General features: G+C 39.3%; 1 protein-coding gene and 3 non-coding genes across 5 annotated transcripts; all 4 read right to left on the bottom strand.

Annotated features, from left to right (window-relative positions):
- Positions 1-10,637: 10,637 nt before the first annotated feature.
- On the bottom strand, positions 10,638-14,277 carry RPS12 (ribosomal protein S12). Of its 2 annotated transcripts, none has more exons than XM_045844114.1 (6): positions 14,138-14,277; positions 13,946-13,996; positions 13,661-13,777; positions 11,665-11,767; positions 11,142-11,243; positions 10,638-10,727 (listed from the first exon to the last, which is right to left on the bottom strand). In XM_045844114.1, the coding sequence occupies exons 2-6, from the start codon at positions 13,957-13,959 to the stop codon at positions 10,665-10,667; spliced, it is 399 nt and encodes a 132-aa protein (XP_045700070.1). In that variant the 5' UTR covers positions 13,960-13,996; positions 14,138-14,277; the 3' UTR covers positions 10,638-10,664. The 2 variants fall into 2 exon arrangements, with proteins under 2 accessions (XP_045700070.1, XP_045700071.1); XM_045844115.1 differs by having other exon boundaries at positions 14,115-14,200.
- Positions 10,858-10,985, bottom strand: LOC123822318. The gene has a single exon (XR_006786288.1). It is a non-coding gene; the product is annotated as a small nucleolar RNA SNORA33 (small nucleolar RNA).
- Positions 11,324-11,400, bottom strand: LOC123822331. The gene has a single exon (XR_006786299.1). It is a non-coding gene; the product is annotated as a small nucleolar RNA SNORD100 (small nucleolar RNA).
- On the bottom strand, positions 13,364-13,437 carry LOC123822297. Its single transcript, XR_006786268.1, has one exon. It is a non-coding gene; the product is annotated as a small nucleolar RNA SNORD101 (small nucleolar RNA).
- Positions 14,278-21,111: the final 6,834 nt, after the last annotated feature.

The following is a 21,111-nucleotide window of genomic DNA, read 5'->3' as shown; positions in this document are numbered from 1 at the left end:
TCACACCCGTATTATTACCCGACCAAGCACACTCACGCCGGCGTTACTTCTGCGGGACCCTGCACGTCCAGGTCCCACACTGTGGGTTGGTGTCTCTTGGGAGCTGCCCCCACAAGGAAAAGTGCCAAATTGGATGCTAGAAAGACTGAGTCCTTGAGACCCGGAGGGCCAGGCATTTGCCAATCTAAACTGTTCTCTCCTGCACTAACATATTAAAAAACAGATAGAAGTAGTGCAGGTGCCTATTACATGTATTTTTATTGACCTGAGAGCCAGGTTTCTTATCCAATATTATTAAAATTTGTTTAGAAATTGGGGAAGAAATAAGAAAGATGAGTGACCAGTGTTCTTAGAAAATTACTACTCTGTTTTAAAAAAAAAAATGGAGATTAAAAATCCCACAGCTGTAGAGCCAAGTTTTTTGTGAGGCATGTACAGCTTTCTAAATCCCATAAAAATCTCAACATCTGACCCATTTCATTTTTACAAGGGAAGGGGCTATTACCCTGGAAAATATGCGTAAAAATCTGCAGCATTCAGAGGCATTAAACAGTTTTATTTCACATTTGTTTCCTATGTATTCTGCTTGATAGACACACACTGCAGCACCTGCTGCTATAACTCTGCTCTCCATCAGCTCCCAACCTTCTCTTTGTGGAAGGGATTAGTGCGGGGTGCCTTGGAACAGCTGAAGTAATGCTGCCATCTCCTGCTCGCTGCACAGACGGGAACGAAATCACCCTCGAACGGAATGCAAGGAAGTGGAGCTGGATGAACGTCAGGCGGTTGGTTTTTATAAACTGTTTTATCCAGTAGATTAAAATCAATTTTATTAAAAGTGGCAATGCCATAATAATTTTGTTTTACATTTGAAGTGTTTTAAGATAGCAGGTATTTTAGAGAAGTTTTGGAATCTTTATCTATATATTAAATTGGTAGTTCTAGTATTTCAGAATGCAGTTTTCATACAAGTTAAATGTCAATATCTGTTTTGTACCATGTAAATATAAAACATTTTAAAACATTAAACCTAACAAAAATTTGAAAACTAAATTTTATTATTAGCTAACCTGTTCCCAGGAAAGTGATCTTTCCCCAACAATTCCAAATTTAGAAACACTCTCAGAGGAGGGCATACGTGAAAGACAAAGGCTAACAAAAACAGAAATGAGTCTTCCTTTGGAATTTTGCCAAAGCACAGAGACCAAAAAAATAAACTTTTCAAAAGTATCTTTTCATCTCTAAATTTCAGAATCTGCAAACCTGCAAGTTCCATATCTTCAAAAGTAGCTTTCCCTTTGCTCTTGTTATTGCTATAAATCAATAACATTAATGTGTTACTGCGATTATCTCCCCAGATTTTTGTGGATAGGAATTGCATTCTAGTCTAGGATGGGAACCCAAGCGTTAGGCTCAGTAGCCTTAAAGAGATAGATCCTAAGAGGCAGGCTTTTCTCTGCAAACATTAGCGACATTCTGCCAACTGTATACCAGAGGAATGAATAACTAATTCAGGATTATTTCTACAAAGAAAAGCCCAGTAAGCCTACCAGTCAATTATAGATGGCAACACTCCGCCTTTTAAGTTATTTATAACTGCTTCTGAAAATTAAGGTTAATTTGTTTATTTAATGACAAAGCAAAGCAGCCAGTTGCAATCTTTTGTAAAATACACCCTCATTATATACTTAGAGACAGGTTTCCTTCAAAACATTCCGTTCTGGACAAATAACTCTCATTGCCTTCCCTTCTTTTTAAAGAGACATCCTGGGACCTGTTAGCTCACCACATGCTGAGGGACCAGCAAGGGTCTCTGCTGTAGGTCCCTAGTTCCAGGAACTTCACCACTCTGCATCCCTGTGGTTGGCCTGGATCATACGAAGTAAGTGCAGATCAAGAAACTATTGCACAAACTCCAAGTTCACAGCGTTGCAAATGATGGCCTGTGGAAAACTATGCTTGTACATCTTAATTTTGTATAAGCATTCTTCTACATCTGTACATGCCGCAGTGGAAGCTGATTAAATTGCCACTGTCAGCTTATTTTTCAGGCACTAAAACATGTTTAGAGACTCATGGTATGTTTATGGTCCTCATCACTAGTAGATCACTTTTACCAATATGCCCACATCAACTTACAAAATATACTCCTTCCACATATATTGGGGTTTTTTAATATTTTATTTATTTATTTTTAGAGAGAGGGAGACAGAAAGGGAGAGAAATATCAATATGTGGTTGCCTCTTGCACATCCCGAAGTGGGGACCTGGCCTGCAACCCAGGCATATGCCCTGACTGGGAATAGAACTGGAGACCCTTTCACCCTGGCTGGCATAGCTCAGTGGATTGAGTGCGGGCTGCGAACTAACTCATCACAGGTTTGATTCCCAGTCAGGGCACATTCCTGAGTTGCAGGCCAGGTCCCCAGTGGGGGCCCCATGAGAAGCAACCACACATTGATGTTACTCTCTCTCTTTCTCCCTCCTTTCCCCTCTATTAAAAAAAATAAATAAATAAATAAAATCTTAAAAAAAAAAAAAAGAACTGGAAACTCTTTGATTCCCAGGCCGGCTCTCAATCCACTGAACCACACCAACCAGGGCTCCTTCCACATACATTAAATATAGAATCTTTACTCTTCATCAAAATCCTATAATCACTCAGTTTACCCACATGCACAAAGGCTTCTTGGAGCATGTCCTGGGATGTGGGGTCAGTCTCCTGTGGGAATCAGATGAAATCATTTCTCAGGCCCTTCCAGCTGAAAGATTCAGATTCTAACTGCAAGTGGAGTCTGCCATGGGAAAATCTAACTCCCAGCTAACTCCCAGCTAAATTCTCTCTAGGTGCACAAGAGCATCTTCCCTGGACATATCGGAAGGAAGCAGGAAGATCACATTTTGGTCAGCCCACACAGTTACTTTTAGGAAAAAGTACAACCAGTAGCTATTACAGAAGGTACGGACTCTGGAAATATTTTACCACAATTGCCATTGATAATTACTTTATGTGACAGTATTAAAGAATATACTTACATCACTATGTAGAATACTATAATAGTTTGTTTTGATTTCCCTAATTTTTGTATCATTTAGCAAGAAGCTAATTTTGGGAGCTGCTCATGATAGACATTATATACTTTTTTTTTTTACTTTAGTCTTAAAGAGAGCTAAAAATTACATACGAGCCTCTTCCTTCTAGACCCTCTTCAAAGGACTAAAATCAAACATGAAGTAATATGGAAATTGCTTAAAATAGCAAAATGTTAGGATAAAAGAAACATCTATTATTTCTTTGTACAATGGTTTAACTCTCATTATCAAGATATAAGGCAGAAATCAAGGAACCACGAAATTACAGGGTTAAAGGGAAAATTCCACATGCTCTCCCACTCAACTCTACATGGGGAGTTTGTTTCAGTTTGTATGTTATTTATATTTTGGGAGGATTTTTGCTAGGTTATTTTCCAGTTTAGATAAAGCAATATGTGTTATTAAATGTATTTTTTTCCTTAAATAAGACTTTGGCATCTGTCATCCAAACTGGCTATTAATTTCCAAATTTGAATGCCTTACTAGGAAGATAGAGTTAAAAAGCACAGCTAAAATAAAATCTATTTTTCTGCTTAGAAAAATTTTCATCACACAAGTGTGGGGGCTGGCAATGGTTACGAACACTTTCAGTTCAATGGATACCATTGCAGCTGAGGCTGTGAGCACCAGGGAAAACAGCTCCCAGAGCTCCACCCAGTGCAGTACAAGCAGAACCAGTCCGTCAATACTCCGCTCATTTATATTTATCTTCAGCTAAGAATTTGTAATATTATGTGATTGCTGACCTTCCAAAATTTAAGGTGAGTGCTGACATTTTCTCCCTTTTTTGACTTAAGAAAATAATCAATATAGAAAAAAAACAAATAAAAACATCCTTTGTAGTAACTTACGATAACCTGAACACATGTATCTCTCCCTCTTCTTCCCTCTTTCTCTCTCCCTCCCCCTTCTCTCCCTGTCTCCCTCCCTCTCCTTTTTTGTCTCCTTGCTCTCCTCTCTCTCCTCTTCCCCTCAGAAAAACTGCTTACTTTTAAAATATTCCCTCCATGTACCACAAATAACACTTTCAAATTGTTGTTATGCTGGAGGGGTGGGACCACGGGCCAGGCAGGTTTCTGCTTCATCAAAGGTCCTGCTGCTGCTGCCCACTGCCACAACTGCAACATATAAGTTTCTTTGAAGACCAGCTCCTTCCCTTGTTTTTCATTTTTTACTGCCACCCAACAGGATAGTTTCAAAGTGTAACAGAATGTTCGCTGAACTTTCATCTGCCCTGCATTCTGTTAGCGAGCACTCCAGATGGCAGCAATGCGAGCCGGAATGCTCTGAGGGAGACTCACTGCACGTGGCAGCACCAGGCAACAGTCAAGGTAACAACAAGGGTGCTCTCTATGCCTTGACCATGACTGTTTTTTTAAAAATCCTCGATTTAATACAGTTTTGTGTCTACACAGGGCTCCGAATTCCACATCTGCACTATAGCATCATTATCATTTTCATGTGTATTTTAGAGTGAAATTTCTAGACTTTTTAGCTAACCAAAATTTGGAACATAAAATGTTAAACTGGACCATTTTACTTCAAAATGCAGCTTGTGGGTGAGGACAGAAAAGGGTTTAATTTCTTCTTAAAAATCACACACGTACTCCCTCCTGAAATAATGGCATAGCTATATCACTTTATGATCCACGTGTGAGTAAATACCTCCCGGTAAGACACAACATGCATCCATTTAGCAAAACATCTGCTGACCCCTGGAACTCGGCAAGTATATCCAGCATCAAATCTGAAAGACAGGGTTTTACATTTGTAGCATTTTTATGTTAATATTTTATTTTCCCCTTATGGAGCTCATATTTATTTTTTTATGTGCATTTTGCTCCTTTTAACCTGGTGGCAGCACTGTGAAATATCACAGGCCTTTTACTCAGTATTTTTCTCTAACAAGCCAACCAGGTACAAACGGGACTTTTATATTCGTTTGTAAATTTTAGTTGAGGGCAGTTGAAAGAAGGAAAAATAAAAAGACAAATACTACATTTGTGTAAGGTTTAATTCACATCACTCCTCCAATACTGTGCTGTTAGCATGTGTCTCGATAAATAGGCTTCAAAAAGAAATTATTGCAGTGTAAAAATAGTTTCCCTGAATTCACATGCTTTTTACTATTCCCAGGTCTCAAAATGGCTTTTAAAATTATTTTTTCAGACTGTTAGAGCTATGGACCCCATATTGTGATACGTTTCTCTGCCCTGCTCCCTAGAGTGTGTTGGAGTGAAGGGACGTTAAGACAGCTTGGCACCACACTCGCCTAAAACAGGCCCAACTTGAGAATTCCACTGCTGTTGCCAGAAAAAAAGGAACATGAGAAATTCATGTCAAAATAGGCTGGGGAGTTTAAACCTGAGAAGAAAGCCCACAAATTAACTAATAGCTAATAAACAAGTAAATAAATGGGCAGATTGAATCTATTCATCCAACAAAAGATCTGGGTGCCTACCACGCCAAGCTGGGCACCACAGATATAACATGGAACAAAGTGAGTGTTTCCGTGGAGCCACTCTGCAGAGATTATAATCTCCAAAGCACATCTGTTTCCTGGATACTCTCCAAATTATGCCCGTGTTTTCAGAATAGGCCTGCTCTGATGCCTTTTGATCTTCAGGTAGCTCCAGACAAATCTTCAATAGTAGGAGAGAAGGGAGCATACAATCCACTGTTACAGATCAAAACCTCTTCTAGGAATATGTCAGAGTTTCAGTTTCCTAGTTATGTATAAAGTAACTACATTACCTCAGTTGACAACCTCCCAAAGCACATGATGAAGGGACCTCACCAGGTAGGGATGGTGGATTCTGTTAATAACAAGGCATAAAGCAAATGCAACCTGAAACAGCAAACTAAAGCCAAGCAATTTTTAAAGAGATGAGTCTTCTCCTAAGGGCAGCCTTACTGCGTCTTAACCTTAGCTTCTGTTTTCGACTTATCAGTCCCTCACCAGGCACCAGCATCTTACTGCCCTCTGCTGGCTAGGTCTGAATTCTGTCTTTTTAAGCTGCTCTGGAGTTTACAATTTAATTTTACTACACAAGTAAATTCACTTTTCACAAAACATTTTTTAAAAGCTTTATATTAATGGTAATTAAAATTAACTGCAATCATATCTTATAGCATAATTTAATTTAAAGTGTTTTGTTATGACAAAAGCAATACATGTTAAGGAGAAAAACAAGCAAAAGAAAAACCAAAATACCCCCTTTCCAGAAACAACCATTAAAACCTGATGTGTATCCTTTCATTCTATTCTCTGCCAGCATGCACCCTTATATTCCTTCATTTTTAAAATAAAATGTGGTCCTATTGTGCATATTATAAATATTGCTTTATAAAGATTATATTAACAAATACCCTTCTATGCTGTCCATTTTTATGGCACCATAATATCCCATTATGTAAGTGTACCCCATTTTACATAATCATTCTCCTTCAACCAACAAAAGTTTTACTAACAGCTCTGTGATAAATGTACTTACAGCTATAACCACTCTTTCATCTGTAATTGGTAATAAATAGTTTCTCTTAGCCAAAGGCATTCTCAGTTGATGTTTTACAGTTTTTCTCTCCTTGTATCAAGAAACTGCAAGGGTAACAGAACCTCCCAGTTGGCAGGACCACAGAATGATCACCAGGCCCTTTCTAGTCCATACAGAACAGAGAAACTTGAAAGACACCAAGTTTCTACCTATAAAAGCACTTCTCTGGCACACTCAGTTTCCAAAGCCAATTTGCTGTGGAACCTAAGTAGGAATGCAAACAAGGCGATGAAGATGGTCAGCGGATGTGGAACAAAAGTAGAGAAATGCTCTTCAGGATGTTTCATGCTAACAAGCTCAGAGTTTAGAAAATTGCGCCTTTAGTCTAAGTACAGTATTTTTCAGACTGTAAGATGCACTTAACCCAAAAAATTCGGGAGGGAAAGGGATGCGTCTGATAGTCCAAATGTAGGTTACCTGGCTCACCGCTGTGGGGGGTGGGGGAGCGGGGAGTGGTGGTGGAGCAGGGTCACAGATTATTAAATATTTTACCATATTTTTTGTTTCAAAAAATTTTTTCCTATTTTCCTCTTCTAAAACCTAGTTGTGTCTAATGGCCCGGTGTGGCTTATAGTCCTAAAAATACATTCTTCTCCCTGGTTTCCAAGCCTTTCCAAGCAAAACCCAGATTGAAATGCAACTTTAACCAGTCAGACTGTGATTAGGCTCTAAGGATTTAGATAGAAGCTGATCAAAACATCTCACTTGCAACAAAGAAGTTTCCACTTAGGTGTGCATATGCCATTTGAAGTGTAACCCATTTTTTAAGTACTCATGACTTATGTTTGCGGGGGAAGGGGGCGGTTGGTGGGGGGATTCAAGTCCCAGTCTTTCCAAGGAGTCAGGACAGGCAAGCCTACAGGCACTTTTCCAACAGGCTCAGGCGATGGTTAGAATTTTTAGCAATAGTTTTTCAACTACAGTTTACATTCAATATTAGTTTGTGTTATTTCGGGTGTACAGCATAATGGTTCAACAATGACATATTTTACAAAGTTGGCTCCCAGTAGGTCAAGTATTCACCAGGCACCACACAGTTATTACAATATTATTCACTATGTTTCCTGTGCTGGACTTTACATCTCCACGACTGTTTCGTGACAATCGGTTTTTGCTGCTTAATCCCTTCACCTTTTTTACATAGCCCCCCAAAACAAGAGAGTATTGTCATTTAAAATGTATTTACTTTTAGAGAGAGGGGATGGGAGAAAAAGGGAGAGAAACATAGATCGGTTGCTTCTTGTATACGTCCCAACTGGGGACCAAACCCACAACTCAGACATGTGCCCGGACTGGTAATTGAACTGGTGACCTTTTTGCCTTGCGAGACAACACCTAACCAACTGAGCCACTCCAGTCAGGGCTAAAGTATTTTTTAATTATGTACATTGTTTTCTTTTAGACAATGGCACTTACTACATATTTAATAGGCTACAACGTAGTATAAACAACTTTCATATGCACTGGGAAACCAAAATATTCACGTGATTTGCTTTATTGCAGTGGGCTGGAACCAAACCCGATGTCTGAGATATGCCTGGATTCATATACCCAAAGTCCTATGTAGCTGATCACTCTCTGCAAGACTTATCAACTTTGACCTCGATGACCCGCCACCAGCACTTGGTCTCCATGTTAGAACAGCAGAGCCTGCTAGCCTCTCAGGCACCTCCTTACCCAGCCGTGATGCTTCCATTGCTCTTGCAAGAACTTAGTATTGGAAAGTTCCTGTCTTCTGGCTCTTGTTTGAGCTGAGGATCTTGGCTGGGAAGACAATGTCTTACCCCTCTCAGCCATCAACCTGCCCCGTCCTCAGCCCATGAGTAGTAAAAGCTATGATCTTAATTTCCCTCCTTGGGTAAGTACCCTCCCCTTCCAAGTCTCGAGGGGCATTACAAGTTTGCTTCTGCTCAATATATTCCTTGAGCACAACTCTATGTATTCATTTAAAAGGGGGGGAAGGGTGAGAATCAAGCTCCATTTTAAAGGCTAGATTGGTCTTCAGTAAGACTAATAGATGTTTCCACACTTCTAGTTTATGACCTCTGAACACAATGGTTCAACTGCCTCAACAATCCAGTTCAAGATGAACTTTAAAAATTCTTAGAGGGGAGAAACATTGATTTTTGTTTCATCTACTTGTGCACTCATTGATTCTTGTGCATGCCTTGACCAGGGATCAAACCTGCAACCTTGGCACATTGGACAATGCCCCAACTGAGCAACAAGGACGACCCTTAAGACACCACCAGTACAGCCTCTCCGTAATTTTTCTATGGATACCCTTGCTCACTTTTAAAAAGCATTTAAAGTGGCTTACCAAAAGTACATATACAATTAAATCCTTAAAAAAAAACCAGGAACAGGCAAAAATAAAACAAAGGGGGATATCTGGGTTGGAGCACAAGACTCATTGTCCACGGGAGTAAGAAAACCGTTATCAAGTGTTTGGCTCCGTTTCATCTCCTTTGGAGAGCATGCAGGTCACCCACAACAAGGTTGCAAGTGCACACAGCAACTCGTTTCATTACATGCTTTTGCCTGATAAAAGATGGATGTTCACATGTAGCCAGACATGTTGCTCCGTCTACTGATCAAAACCAATAAACAAAGGACCTCATACATCACAGGAATCTAGGGTGGATGTCTTGGTAAGACAGTGCCCCAAGGCTGTAGAAACAGGACAACAGCATGAACTCTGAATTATTCTGAAGGGATAGATGGGACTGACTTGAAAGGCTGATTAAAAGGCTATTGCACTTGACCCTATTTTACCAGGACAAAAGCCAGAAGAGATTGAATGAGCACATTGTACTCTGCAGACAATGAATGAACAAAGCACTTATGGAGGCTGCAGAGCCAAGGATGAAAAATTCCTTTTGACACATGCCAGTGGTGGTGCGATTTGAGAGGACTCACTACACAGTCCTTAAAAAGAAACATGAGTAAAAAAATGGAAATGCTCGGAGCACCAATAAAAATACCTTTCTCCTAAGAGCCTGAATTACTGAACTTCCCATAAAAGGTAGTTTTACAGTGTACATGGTTCTTTTGCTACTGCAACAGCTCACACAATGGCAGATAAGACTCAGAGTGAATAAACTCGAATTTATCATTTTTCCTCAGTAATGCCAAATAGCTCAGGATGACATTTAATGGCAGCAGATAATCCCAAATTACAACCAAGGGACCCATTCATGCCTTATAAACCACATTAGCTCTAGAGCTCACATTTGAGGCCATTCATTCCACCAGCAGGTACCATGCTGAGAACAACCAGCTTTTGGTGATGTTGAAGTTGCTAGGTGTTTAAAGGCAGATTTTGGAAAAGGGCTTAAACCTGTATATTCCTACAGTGGGGGGAAAAAAATCTCCACAGATTTTGTTTAAGCATTTAAAACCAAACGTGGCTCAAGTTCAGCTTCAGTTGTGCCCTGTCTAGCAAGCCAGGCCAAGGCAGAGAACTTCCAATTCTTGGACTTCTTTGATGCTTTATCCTCATACTAAAACACCCAAATTGATCTTGCAATAGACAGGTCATTTCTCCCTGCCAAGATTCTTAGGGACTAGAGTACATTGAAGCATAATTTTCTTTTGTGTCTAACATTCAAGCCAATAAAACCAATGGACATCCTGATCTTTCTGAACAGGCCTGTCCATAAGCCACCCTGGACACGTATTTCTTTCTGGTGTCCCACAGCCTGAATCCAATCCTGCTGCAGGTTCTAGGATGGCCAAATCAGTCATGATAAGTGTCCACCCCAAGAGACCCTCCTCACTCTCACCAACACACTGCTGTCTTTCCCTTCAACTGCCAACACAGAGGTTGGCTACTGGTCGTACAAGTAGGCTTTCATTTAGAAACACAAGAGGGAACAAAGAGCATGCCTCCAATTATTTGGCCATGATTTCCATTATCTTTTGCCCTTTACTAACTTGGACTTTATTCTACTCACCACCCCCAGCCACCACACACACAAACATCAGAGATGAGAAACAAAAGCCAAGTTTATTTGTTCATTTCTTGCACTTGAAGTACTCCTCAATGACATCCTTTGCCTGAGACTCTTTGCCATAGTCCTAAAAAAGAAAAAAGTCATGGGATTTTTTTTTTAACTAGCATTTAGAAATTCCACCAAGTCATCAGCACTAGTTATAGGGAAGCTTTAAAATTAGCTCATCTTATGACACTGGTTTCATGATTAAGATTTCATGTAGCCATTTTCAGGGACCTTAATGACTGCAGCGTCTTTAAGGCTCGTAACATGGCTATACTATCGCCAGCTCTCTACATTTCTGCAGAAACACCTTCAGGTAAGCAGACTCATTGACTGGCTTGAATTATGGCTTATTTTCCACTTATAAAATGCAGAAAACTTTTAAAGTATGTCAAAAATCCCATTTTTCCTTTAAGGAAGCTCTTGACTTAACATGCAGCTTCAATACACCCGTTCCCCAACACAACGTTTGTCCCAGACATAAATACTGACTCACCTTGACCACCACACAACTGCAACCAACCACTTTACGGGGTTTTCCCTCTCTGTCGATCTTACAGAGGCCTACCCATTCCCCGAGTTTCTTGTTGTCGTCAACCTATTGGGGGGAATTTAAAATATCATTGTATTAGCAGGCACTAACACTGCTGTACTGACAATAAATCAAACCCCAAAGGCACTGTAGTCAGATAGGGTGACATGGCAGTCTCCTCACAGCAGTTCGGTAGAGGGAGCCAGTTGTCATCATGCACAGCACCAAGATAACAACCTATTGGTATTTCGACGCCAAAATTGGCATTTAATACTACAGGAATAAAGTACTTGCTTTTGCAATCACCTACAGCATAGCCAACATCAAGTTTACGTGATGTTTTCATACCTCCACAAAGAAAGAAAACTTGACATTTTTGCTCTCACATGACCAAAATCACTCAATGTTGCTCCTGACACATTGGCCCAATTTTCATTGAGCTAAACTTATCTCTTAACAGCTCAGATAAATTAGATGCACAACATACCTTAATTAGGTTGATCTGGTGTTCAGCACAAAGGGCCTCCACCAACTTGACATACATGGGCTCATCACAGTTGGATGCAAGCACACAAAGGTGGGCTTGGCGCCTGAAACACATAACCCAACAGTAAAGGCTAAAATGCAGGCCAGTGGTCAGTACATCTGCACTTTACAAGGGAGTTGGCTTTGCAATGGCAATGCTGGCAGAACACAAGCAGCACACTCGCTGGCGAAAATGGCTTCAGTTTGATGAACCTGTTACAATCCACACATATTCATCTATATAAGCACCAAATATTCCTAAACTCTTAAAAAAACTACCAAGATCATCCAAGGGAATTAGTTTACCACTTTGTGGCCTACAGATGGCCAACAGACATATAAAAGGATGCTCAATATCCCCAATCAACAAAGATGCAAATTAAAACCGCAAAGTGGTGTTACTCCACATCTGTCAGAATGGCTACTATCAATCAATCAGCAAGCCCTGGCGAGAACATAGAGAAAAGGGAACGTTAGCGCACTGTTGGTGGGAATGCAGACTGCTGCAGCCCCTGTGGAAAGAATATGGAGACACCTCAAAAAATTAAAAAATGGACTTGCCTTATGACCCTATAGTACCACTTCTGGGAATTTGTCCGAAGAAACCCCAAAACACTAATTCAAAAGTATTTATGCACACCCACGTTCATTACAGCATTATTTACAATAACCAAGATTTGGAAGCAGCCCCGAGTGCCCCATCAGATTTGTGGTTTGGCGGGGGGGAAAGAAAAAAAAAAGCTGTGGCTCATTTACACAGCGGCATCTTACTCCACAATTAAAAAGGAAATCTTACCCTTTGAGACAGCATGGATGGACCTGGAGAGTATTACGTTAAGTGAAATAGGCCAGAGAAAGATAAATATTGTATGATTTCACTTATACATAAAATCTAAAGAAAACAAGCAAAACAGAAACAGATGCATAAATACAGAAACAGATTGTCAGCTGTCTTCTGGGGGTGGGAGGCTGGGTGAAAAAGGTAAAGATTAGGGAAAAACAAAAAACCTCAGACCAATGACAGTAGGATCATTACCAGATGAAAAGGAGGTGGGGGAGACAATGACAGAGGGAGGTTTCACTTGGGTGGTGAACACACAATTCAATATACAGATGTGTGATAAAATTGTACACCTGAAACCTATAAAATTTCATAAACCAATGTCACCCCAATAAAAATAAATTAAAAACTAAAAAAATTAAAAACAAAAACAGGCTCCTTTGCAAGCCAGTCTTAACAAAGACCACTATGAAACAAACTGCTTGGTTTGTTCCCATCAGAGTTGTTCCCTGTTCCTGGCCCAAACATTAACATCGTGCACTACTGCCAAGATACAGTGCAGGAGATTCACAGCAAAACCTGACAAAGTGCTTCCAACAAGTGTTTCACTGATTAAACTGGTTTAAATGTAACTATCTTAAAGTACCCTTAAAATGCATTCAAATTCTCCTCAAATAGTTAACACATGCAGTTTTGCCAATGTACCAAGCAGCCCGAATCTAAACTGATTTACAAAATTCATTTACTTATCTTCAAGTCCAAGGCTTCTGCAACAAATTGAAATGCCATCAAGTTAACTTGATGGCTTAACTTATAAACTACTAAATGAAGGCTTTTATTCGCCCCGTAGATGATGCGAAATTAGCCCCACGACCTACAGATTTGTCAGACTTACTATGTTTCACTCATAATAGGAGTGAAGGGGTATCCGACAATTTAAGTCATCATTCAAAACTGTAGTTTTAATTTATGAATAAACTGTTCATCCCCATTCCAAACAGAAACCCACAAACTTTAAGTGGGTTGTGTAAATCTGAAATGATACCTTTTCCTAGGTTTCCTGCAGAACGGATGCCATTCGCAACTTTTGTACTAACACCGTGAACTTCACGCTTTCTTCCCTTGGCTGCAGTTTTGTTCCGGTTCCAACCCATAGTACTGAGATCGAAACACGTACTTGTCTAAGGCTTTGGCAGCTTCGCGAATTCCGCGCGCTAGGCCATCGTGAATGAGTGCGGTCTTCAGCACCTCTTGTAAAGCTGTATTTACGTCCATTACACCTCCAGCAGCAATGCTAAAATACAGTAAGTCAAAACTATTAGGAAATTTCACACATCATCTAATGACTTGTACTCAACGATCATAAATCTGGTAGGCTTAAGACGCCACGGCTGACCCAAAGCCCGTAATGCCGGCCCGCGACCTGCGCCTTTCCGCACCACGTTCCCAACCCCGGGCTCACCCTTCCTCGGCCATGGCGGTGGGTTATGGGTGGAGCCGAATCTTGAACGCACTGCAATACAAAAATAAAAAGAAAGGACCCTGGTTGACTACAGGATTGTTTAGGACCTGGTACCCATGGCCAAACCCAGCAGGAAAAAAAGTGACACCGAATCGCGCGCCACACTCACCACCCTCGCCCAGCTCCTCTCACCCCAAGCCTCCGCCTCCGCGCAGCTCCGCGGCGGCAGGGAAAGAGACCGGAGGCGCCCGCATGACGGTATTTAAGGGTTTCCCAGGACCTCCCCCCCCCCCATGCGCATGTGTACTCCTCTCCTTGAAAGAGGTGTCTCTGGTGGTGCCGGGTCTCGAGAATTTCTCTTCCGGATTGAGGCTGTTTGACAACGATACTGTAACTCTTAACTCTGCTCTATCACTGGGACGCGAAACAGGCACTAACATGGTCAGCCTCACACAGTCCTTCCCCGCCAGGGGCGTGGCTTGCAGAGGCCCGGAGAGCCATTCTACGGAGCGCGAGAACGGCCAGGCCATGTGCGCGCTTGGGCTTAGTCTTGTAAGATACCTGAAGTCTGGGCTGCGTTAGAACGCCAGTTTTAACCCTGAAGACAAAATATTGATTCCTGTGGACGCCAGTAACTGCGCCTTCCTGAGTGGCACACTCTCTTCGCTTATAAGTCACTCTAGGTGTCCGTGAATATGTCATTCTGTGGGTGGTCGTCATCCGTGTGTATGCGTGTTCATAACAGACCACGCGTTTTCACGGCATCTAAGCACACTGCAAACTCCACTTTCCCAACGACGATTAGTAAAGTGGAAACTTCAGCCACGTGGTTGTTCTGTTTCTCAATCTTCCTGGTACCAGCTGAAGTTCTTTTTCTTTTTTTTTAACGCTAAATTACTCGCTTAATCCGTTATCTCGCTCAAATAGGGATTCGATAGGTCTATGTAAAACACAATGTATCTGACACAAGGATAGGGTCTGTTAATGTGGAAAATAAAACGTAGTCTTTGAGAAGCCCGGCATTAATTTCGCCGTCCAGGACTGGTTGTTAGGAGAGAATCCGACAATGCTAAATTCTGACTTTGCCTGTAAGCAACATTTTGGATTTTGCAAAGATGGGCCATCTCCCCACCCACATTTTCAATGAAAATACATTAAATATGGACGAATTTAGTTAGTACAGTCTTCCCGTTACAGTTTTATCCTTCTGTTTTAACTTCCTCGCCTGACGAGCCAAACAGCAGTCGTTAAGCGTTTGCTAGGAGCCCACCCTGGTTATAGTCAACAGCGAACAGTTAAAGTCAGGCTGTTCCCTGAAGGAGGCAAAAATGGGTAACAGATATACTGGAATTTTGATAAGTTGTTATAGTTCATTTTTAGCTTTTTAAACGCTTTCAAATTTTCATTTTGAAAAGTGTTGAATCTGCTTCTTGCCATTCATAACTCATCCTTAAAAGGTGTCCACTTCATTAGTTGTTCAATGGTTAATTTTTTTAAAGCTGCGGCGTTTATAAAAATGAGATTTATTCCTAGCCCTCTCATGGTTGTGGTGAGACGAAGATTTCAGTCAAATATTAGTAGAATATCTACAGGCCACGGGGGAGCCACAAAGTAGCATGGAGTTTGGAGAGAGAGAGAATGATGTGGGAAGGTAAGGAAAGACTTGGGACTTGTGGCAGCACTTGAAATGGGCTAATATAAATAAATAAAAACAAGAACCTGAAAGGATTCCAACAGGAGGACGAGAGAGAGGAAAAGTCAGGGCACTGCAAGTGAAGGAAAGACAAAGGGCAAAAGCGCTGATCCCTCCTTGACTTTTTTGGAAGCTATCATAATACATTGGTATTTCTGAAAGAGAATGTGGTAAATAGTATGCCAACAAGTTTCCCATCATATCAAATCCATACAAATTAATATGCTGAGCATATAGTAGACTTCCCACCCACTAAAATATTAGGAAGGAGCCAGGAAATTTGGTAAAGGATGGAGAAACATAAATGGGGAAAGTAATCATTGCCAAGCAACATATTTACATAGGGGAAAATGATTAAGTACCTTTGAGCTTACACTGTGGTTAGTTTGTCTTCTAGCAGCTCATAATCTGTTTTGTAAACACAAGTGTCAGTGGGCCTATGCCTTGATATTTCATGTTATAAATACCTTTTCTATCAGTTGTAAACCTCCCCCCTTAGAACTGGACTTAAAAAAAATCCGAGTTAGACCCTGGCTGGTGTGGCTCAGTTGCTTGGAGCACAGTCATGTAAGCGGAAAGGCCACGGGTTGAATTTCTGGTTAGGACACATACCTGCCTTGCGGGCTTGGTCTCTGTTGAAGCAATGTTTTTTTTCTTTTTCTCTCCCTCCCGTCCCCTTTCTTGAGAATCAATAAGCATGTCTCAAGGTAAGGATTAAAAAAAAAAATCCTACTTGTATAATGGGTTCTAATCCCAGAAGTGAAGTTAAGGGGCACAGTGGCGGTTTGAGGCTTCTTCAACGTGGATTCTCCTAGTTCGCGTCTTTTAAGTTATCTCTTCCCAGCTTTAGATGTAGCCAAATGTGAAAGACTACGAAATAGAGGCTAATGGCCAGAGTCAGTCTAATACCAGCACAAAGTGCATCTGAAATACATATAAAAATAAGTAAATTTTAACGTTTGTTTTAGGAACAATAAAAAGTAGCAGATAATTTTACTTAGCACTTCCTATGCACTAGTCAATGTGCTAATTTATTATCACATATTTTCTTCCTTGGGTATCATAGAGACCTATGTGTTAGTGGTGGTATTAGCCCCCTCTAACAGATACAGAAACCAAGGTTTAGCGAATTGCCCAAAGTCTCACAGCCAGTAAATAAAGCTGGTATTTGAATCCAGTGGCCTTCAAAGCTCATGCTTCTAACCTATCAGCCATGGACGATTGCTCAAATGTGGGAGAGAGACCACTGAGAATTTAAGAAAAACTCTTTGACATCTTATGTTTGTCAATAATACAACTGGTTCTACCTCATGGTGCTAAACAAAAAGAAAAGGTGCATAGGGGGAGAAAGAGGATATTGCAGTGTTAGGCAGAAAAAGAGGAAGCAGTTGAAATTGGGGTTTCTGTATCATCTAAGTACAGATGTTGTATCAGTTTGTTGGGGCTGCCAGAACAAAATATCACAAACTAAGTGTCTTAAACAAGAGAGAGTTATTGTCTCACAGTTCTGGAGGTGAGTGCCTGTGATTAAGGTGTCTGCAGGGTTGCTCGAGAATGTTAAAAACATTCTCAATGAATGAATAGGAAAGACAGAAACTATAATAGAAGGCCAAATAGAAATTTGAGAAATAAAACATAAAATATGAGGAACAAAAAATCACTGAAAGGGCTAGCAGTTGATTGGAGACAACAAAAAAAGACAGTTCAATTCAAACTAGATAAATCTGAAATTATCGAACTTGAAGAACAGAGAAAAAAAATGAAAAAATGAATAAAACTGCAACAATCTGTAGTACAAAATTAAAAGACCTAATGTAGATGTAATTAAGGATATAGTTCTAACATAATGGCAATTAGAATGCCAGAAAAAATGAGATAGAAAAATATATTTAATGAAATAATATCCAAACGCTTGCAAAATTTAATGAAACACATAAATTTACAGATTCAAGAGGCTAAGTGAACCCCAAGAAGTATAAATACAAACACACACATACCAAGACATATCATAAATGAAGTGCTAAAAGTCAAAGAGAAAATTCCGAAAGCAGGCGGAAAAAGAAAGGGGGGCGGGGTACGCGTAACAAACAGGAGAACAATAATGCAAATTTTACCGATTTCTCTTAACATATGATAGGGTCCAAAGAACCATGACATATGATAGGGGCCAAAGAACCATGTCTTGTAAGGGCTGAAAGATAACAACTCTCTACCCATATTTCTATATCTAATAAAAAGATTTCTTAAGAATAAAGATGTCAGAGATAAACAAAAACTAACAGAATTCATTGCCAGAAGGTCTACACTTGAAGAAATCTTACAGAAAGTTATTAATATTGAAGAAAAATTATATCAAATATAAAATTCAGGTCTTCTGGAAAGAATGAAAAACACTGGAAGTGGTATATATGTAAGTAAACTTAAAATACTTTTTTCTTAATTAAAAAAACATGGCTTTAAAGCAAAAATTATAACATTTCATTATGGACTTTATATCACTTGCAGATACACTGCATGTAAAAGCTAAAGCATAAATGATTGGAGAAAGTACTGGATAAGTGGATCCGTACAATTATGAGGTTCTTACGTTTTACATGAAGTGCTACAATGTTAACTCTAACTAGAACAGAAAAGTTAGGAATGTGTATTATAATTCCTAAACAGCCACTAAATAATATACAGAGATAGCCACAGCATATAAATTAAAGTTAAAAGGATTGAAAAAGATATACCATCCAACCAATAGACATAAAGTCTGTGGTGACAGTATTCATATCAGATAAAGTATACTTTAAGAGTATTACTAGGGATAGTGGTGTTTCACAGTAACAAATGAGTAAATTTATTGGGGAGACATAACAATCATACACACACAGACGTACACACAGAATTAAATGATATAATAAGTCCAAAATCATAGTTAGATATTGGAACATCCTTCTCTCAGCAATTGCTAGAATAGTGAGACAAAATAAGTAAGGCACAGAAGATACTAACAAAACTATCACTTTGACCTAATTGTTTTTTAGAGAATATTATATCCAACAACCATAGAATATACTTATTTTCAAGTACATGTGGGACTGTTCACAAAGATGTTTGCTAGGAAATAAAACAAGTTTCATAAAACTTTAAAAGATTAAAATCTTCCAAAATAGAAATCTTCCACGATAGAATTAAATTAGAAATCAGTAATATAAATATATCTGGAAAATCCCCAAATAATTGGAAATTAGGAACATGCACCTTATGGGTAAAAGAAGGGGGAAAATGGGAAATTAGAAAGTATTGCAAACCAAATGATAATTTGTGGGCTATAATAAAGCAGTGTTTAGAGGAAAATTTAGAGGCTTAAATGCTAATATCAGGACAGAGGAAAGGGCTAAAATCAATGACATGAGCTCCCAAAACTTAAAAAATAAGAGCAAAGTAAATGCAAAGAAAGTAGAAAGAAGACAGTTTCACTGGTGAATTCTACTAGACCTTTAAGGGAAAAAACAATACCAATCTTATACAAACTCACAAAAAAAAAAAGAAAGAAAAATACAGGAGGAGAGAATTACCCTGCTACCAAAATCTGACAAAAGAAAAGAAAATTACAGATCAACACTACTCATAATCATATGTAGAAAAATCCTTAACAAAATATTAGCAAATTGAACTCACTTTTAAAAAATAATACTATGTCTTGACGAAGTTGAGTTTATTCCAAGAATGCAAGGCTGTGTTAACATTAGAAAATTGATCAGTAAAATTTATCATATTAACAGCAAAGAAAAAATGTTCAATAAATGCAGAAAAATGTTTGATAAAATTAATATCAAATCATGTTAAAATCTCTCAACACATTAGGAATAGAAGGGAATTTCCTGAATTTGATAAAATGCACACATGAATAACCCATAGCTAACCTCTTACTTATGGTGGAGGACCAAATATTTTCTCCTGAAGACTGGGAAAAAGCAAGGATTTCTATTCTCATCACTTTTGTTTATTTGTCATCCTATAAGTGAAAATAAAGTAAGTGAAAGACATAAAAGCATATAATGCAGAAAGGAAGAAGTAAAATTCATAGATGGCATGATTGTTCATGTAGAAAATCTAAAAGAATCTATAAAACAACTATTAGAATTAATGAAGGAATTTACATGTTTGCAGGATTCAAAATGAATCTAAAATTATTTACTGTTAATATACAATCAGCAAAAGATTGAAAACTTAAATGGAAAATTTTCATTTCTAAGAAACTCTAAAACCAAGATATTTAGGAATAAATTTGACATGAAATGTAATAACTCTGCAACGAACACTGCAAATCATTTCTGAAAGACATTAAAGAATACATTAAGCCCTACATTAAGCCCTGGCTGGCGTAGCTCAGTGGATTGAGCACGGGCTGCGAACCAAAGCATCACAGGTTTGATTCCCAGTCAGGGCACATGCCTGGGTTGCAGGCCATGGCTCCCAGCAACTGCACATTGATGTTTCTCTCTCTCTCTCTTTCTCCCTCCCTTCCCTCTCTAAAAATAAATAAATAAAATCTTTTTAAAAACCTTTAAAAAAAGAATATCTACATTAATGGAGAGACAGATCATGTTCATTGATTAAAAAACTGAATATTGAAAACTTAATAGTGACTGGATGTCAGGTCTCCCTTAATTGATCTACAGACTCAACAAAATTGCAATGAGAATGCCACCAGGTATTTTGGAGGAATTGAGAAATGATTCCAGCATTTTTACAGGAATTCAAAGGACCCAGAATAGTCAGACTGTTCTTGAAAAAGAAAAACAAAGTTGATAAATTTTCTCTACCTGGCTTATGTGCTGAAAGCAAGTGAGTGGAAGAAGCTGGTACCAACTAAAATCCCTTCGCTGAGGTTGGCAACGTTCCAGCAGAGTGGGGACAAGGTTTTAACTACTACGGCTTGTGCTTAACTCCACTGGCATCACACTCTGCAGACGTGTGTCCGGTGGTGGTGCACAGGTGTGTGTACTGGACCACTTCTGTGGTATGATTTTAGGCACATAGCCTGTCAGTGGTGTGTATAGTCCTCCCGATGATTCTATGTGCTACCTGACAATCTATGATAAATTCCTTTTCTGCTTAAATTAGCAAAAGTCGTTCCTTTTGTTAACAACAGGGAACCATGAGTGATACAAATACTAGGAAGAAAAATAAAGAAGGATGAAGGGACAAAGGGTGACTGAGGCTGTATTTTGGATAAAGAGGAAAGAATGAGGAAGTGACATTTGAACACACCGTATTATTCCATTTTAATTTGTAAAACTAAATTCAATATGTGTATATACATCTAGATGAACAAAGAATAATGTGAATAGATTATTGTGGCAGGAGCATAATAGCTCCCAAAGACATGTCCACTTCCCCAATCTCAGGAACTTGACGATGTTACCTTATTTGGGAAAAGGATACCTGCAAATGTGATTCAGTTAGAGATCTTGAGATGAGG

This window comes from Phyllostomus hastatus, unplaced genomic scaffold, assembly GCF_019186645.2.
Source record: "Phyllostomus hastatus isolate PE091 unplaced genomic scaffold, TTU_PhHast_1.1 phas_contig_40, whole genome shotgun sequence".
NCBI lineage: Eukaryota > Metazoa > Chordata > Mammalia > Chiroptera > Phyllostomidae > Phyllostomus > Phyllostomus hastatus.
Note: the sequence above shows the minus strand (reverse complement) of the source record. Positions and strands in the feature narration are given on the sequence as shown.

Bases quoted from the DNA above. Each gene is read 5' to 3' on its own strand.
- RPS12 (XM_045844114.1), bottom strand. The intron at 11,244-11,664 runs GTATGTTGTGCA...TCCCCCCAATAG, and splicing joins ACCAGATCAACCTAATTAAG to GTTGACGACAACAAGAAACT. The intron at 10,728-11,141 runs GTGAGTCAGTAT...TTTCTTTTTTAG, and splicing joins GCAGTTGTGTGGTGGTCAAG to GACTATGGCAAAGAGTCTCA.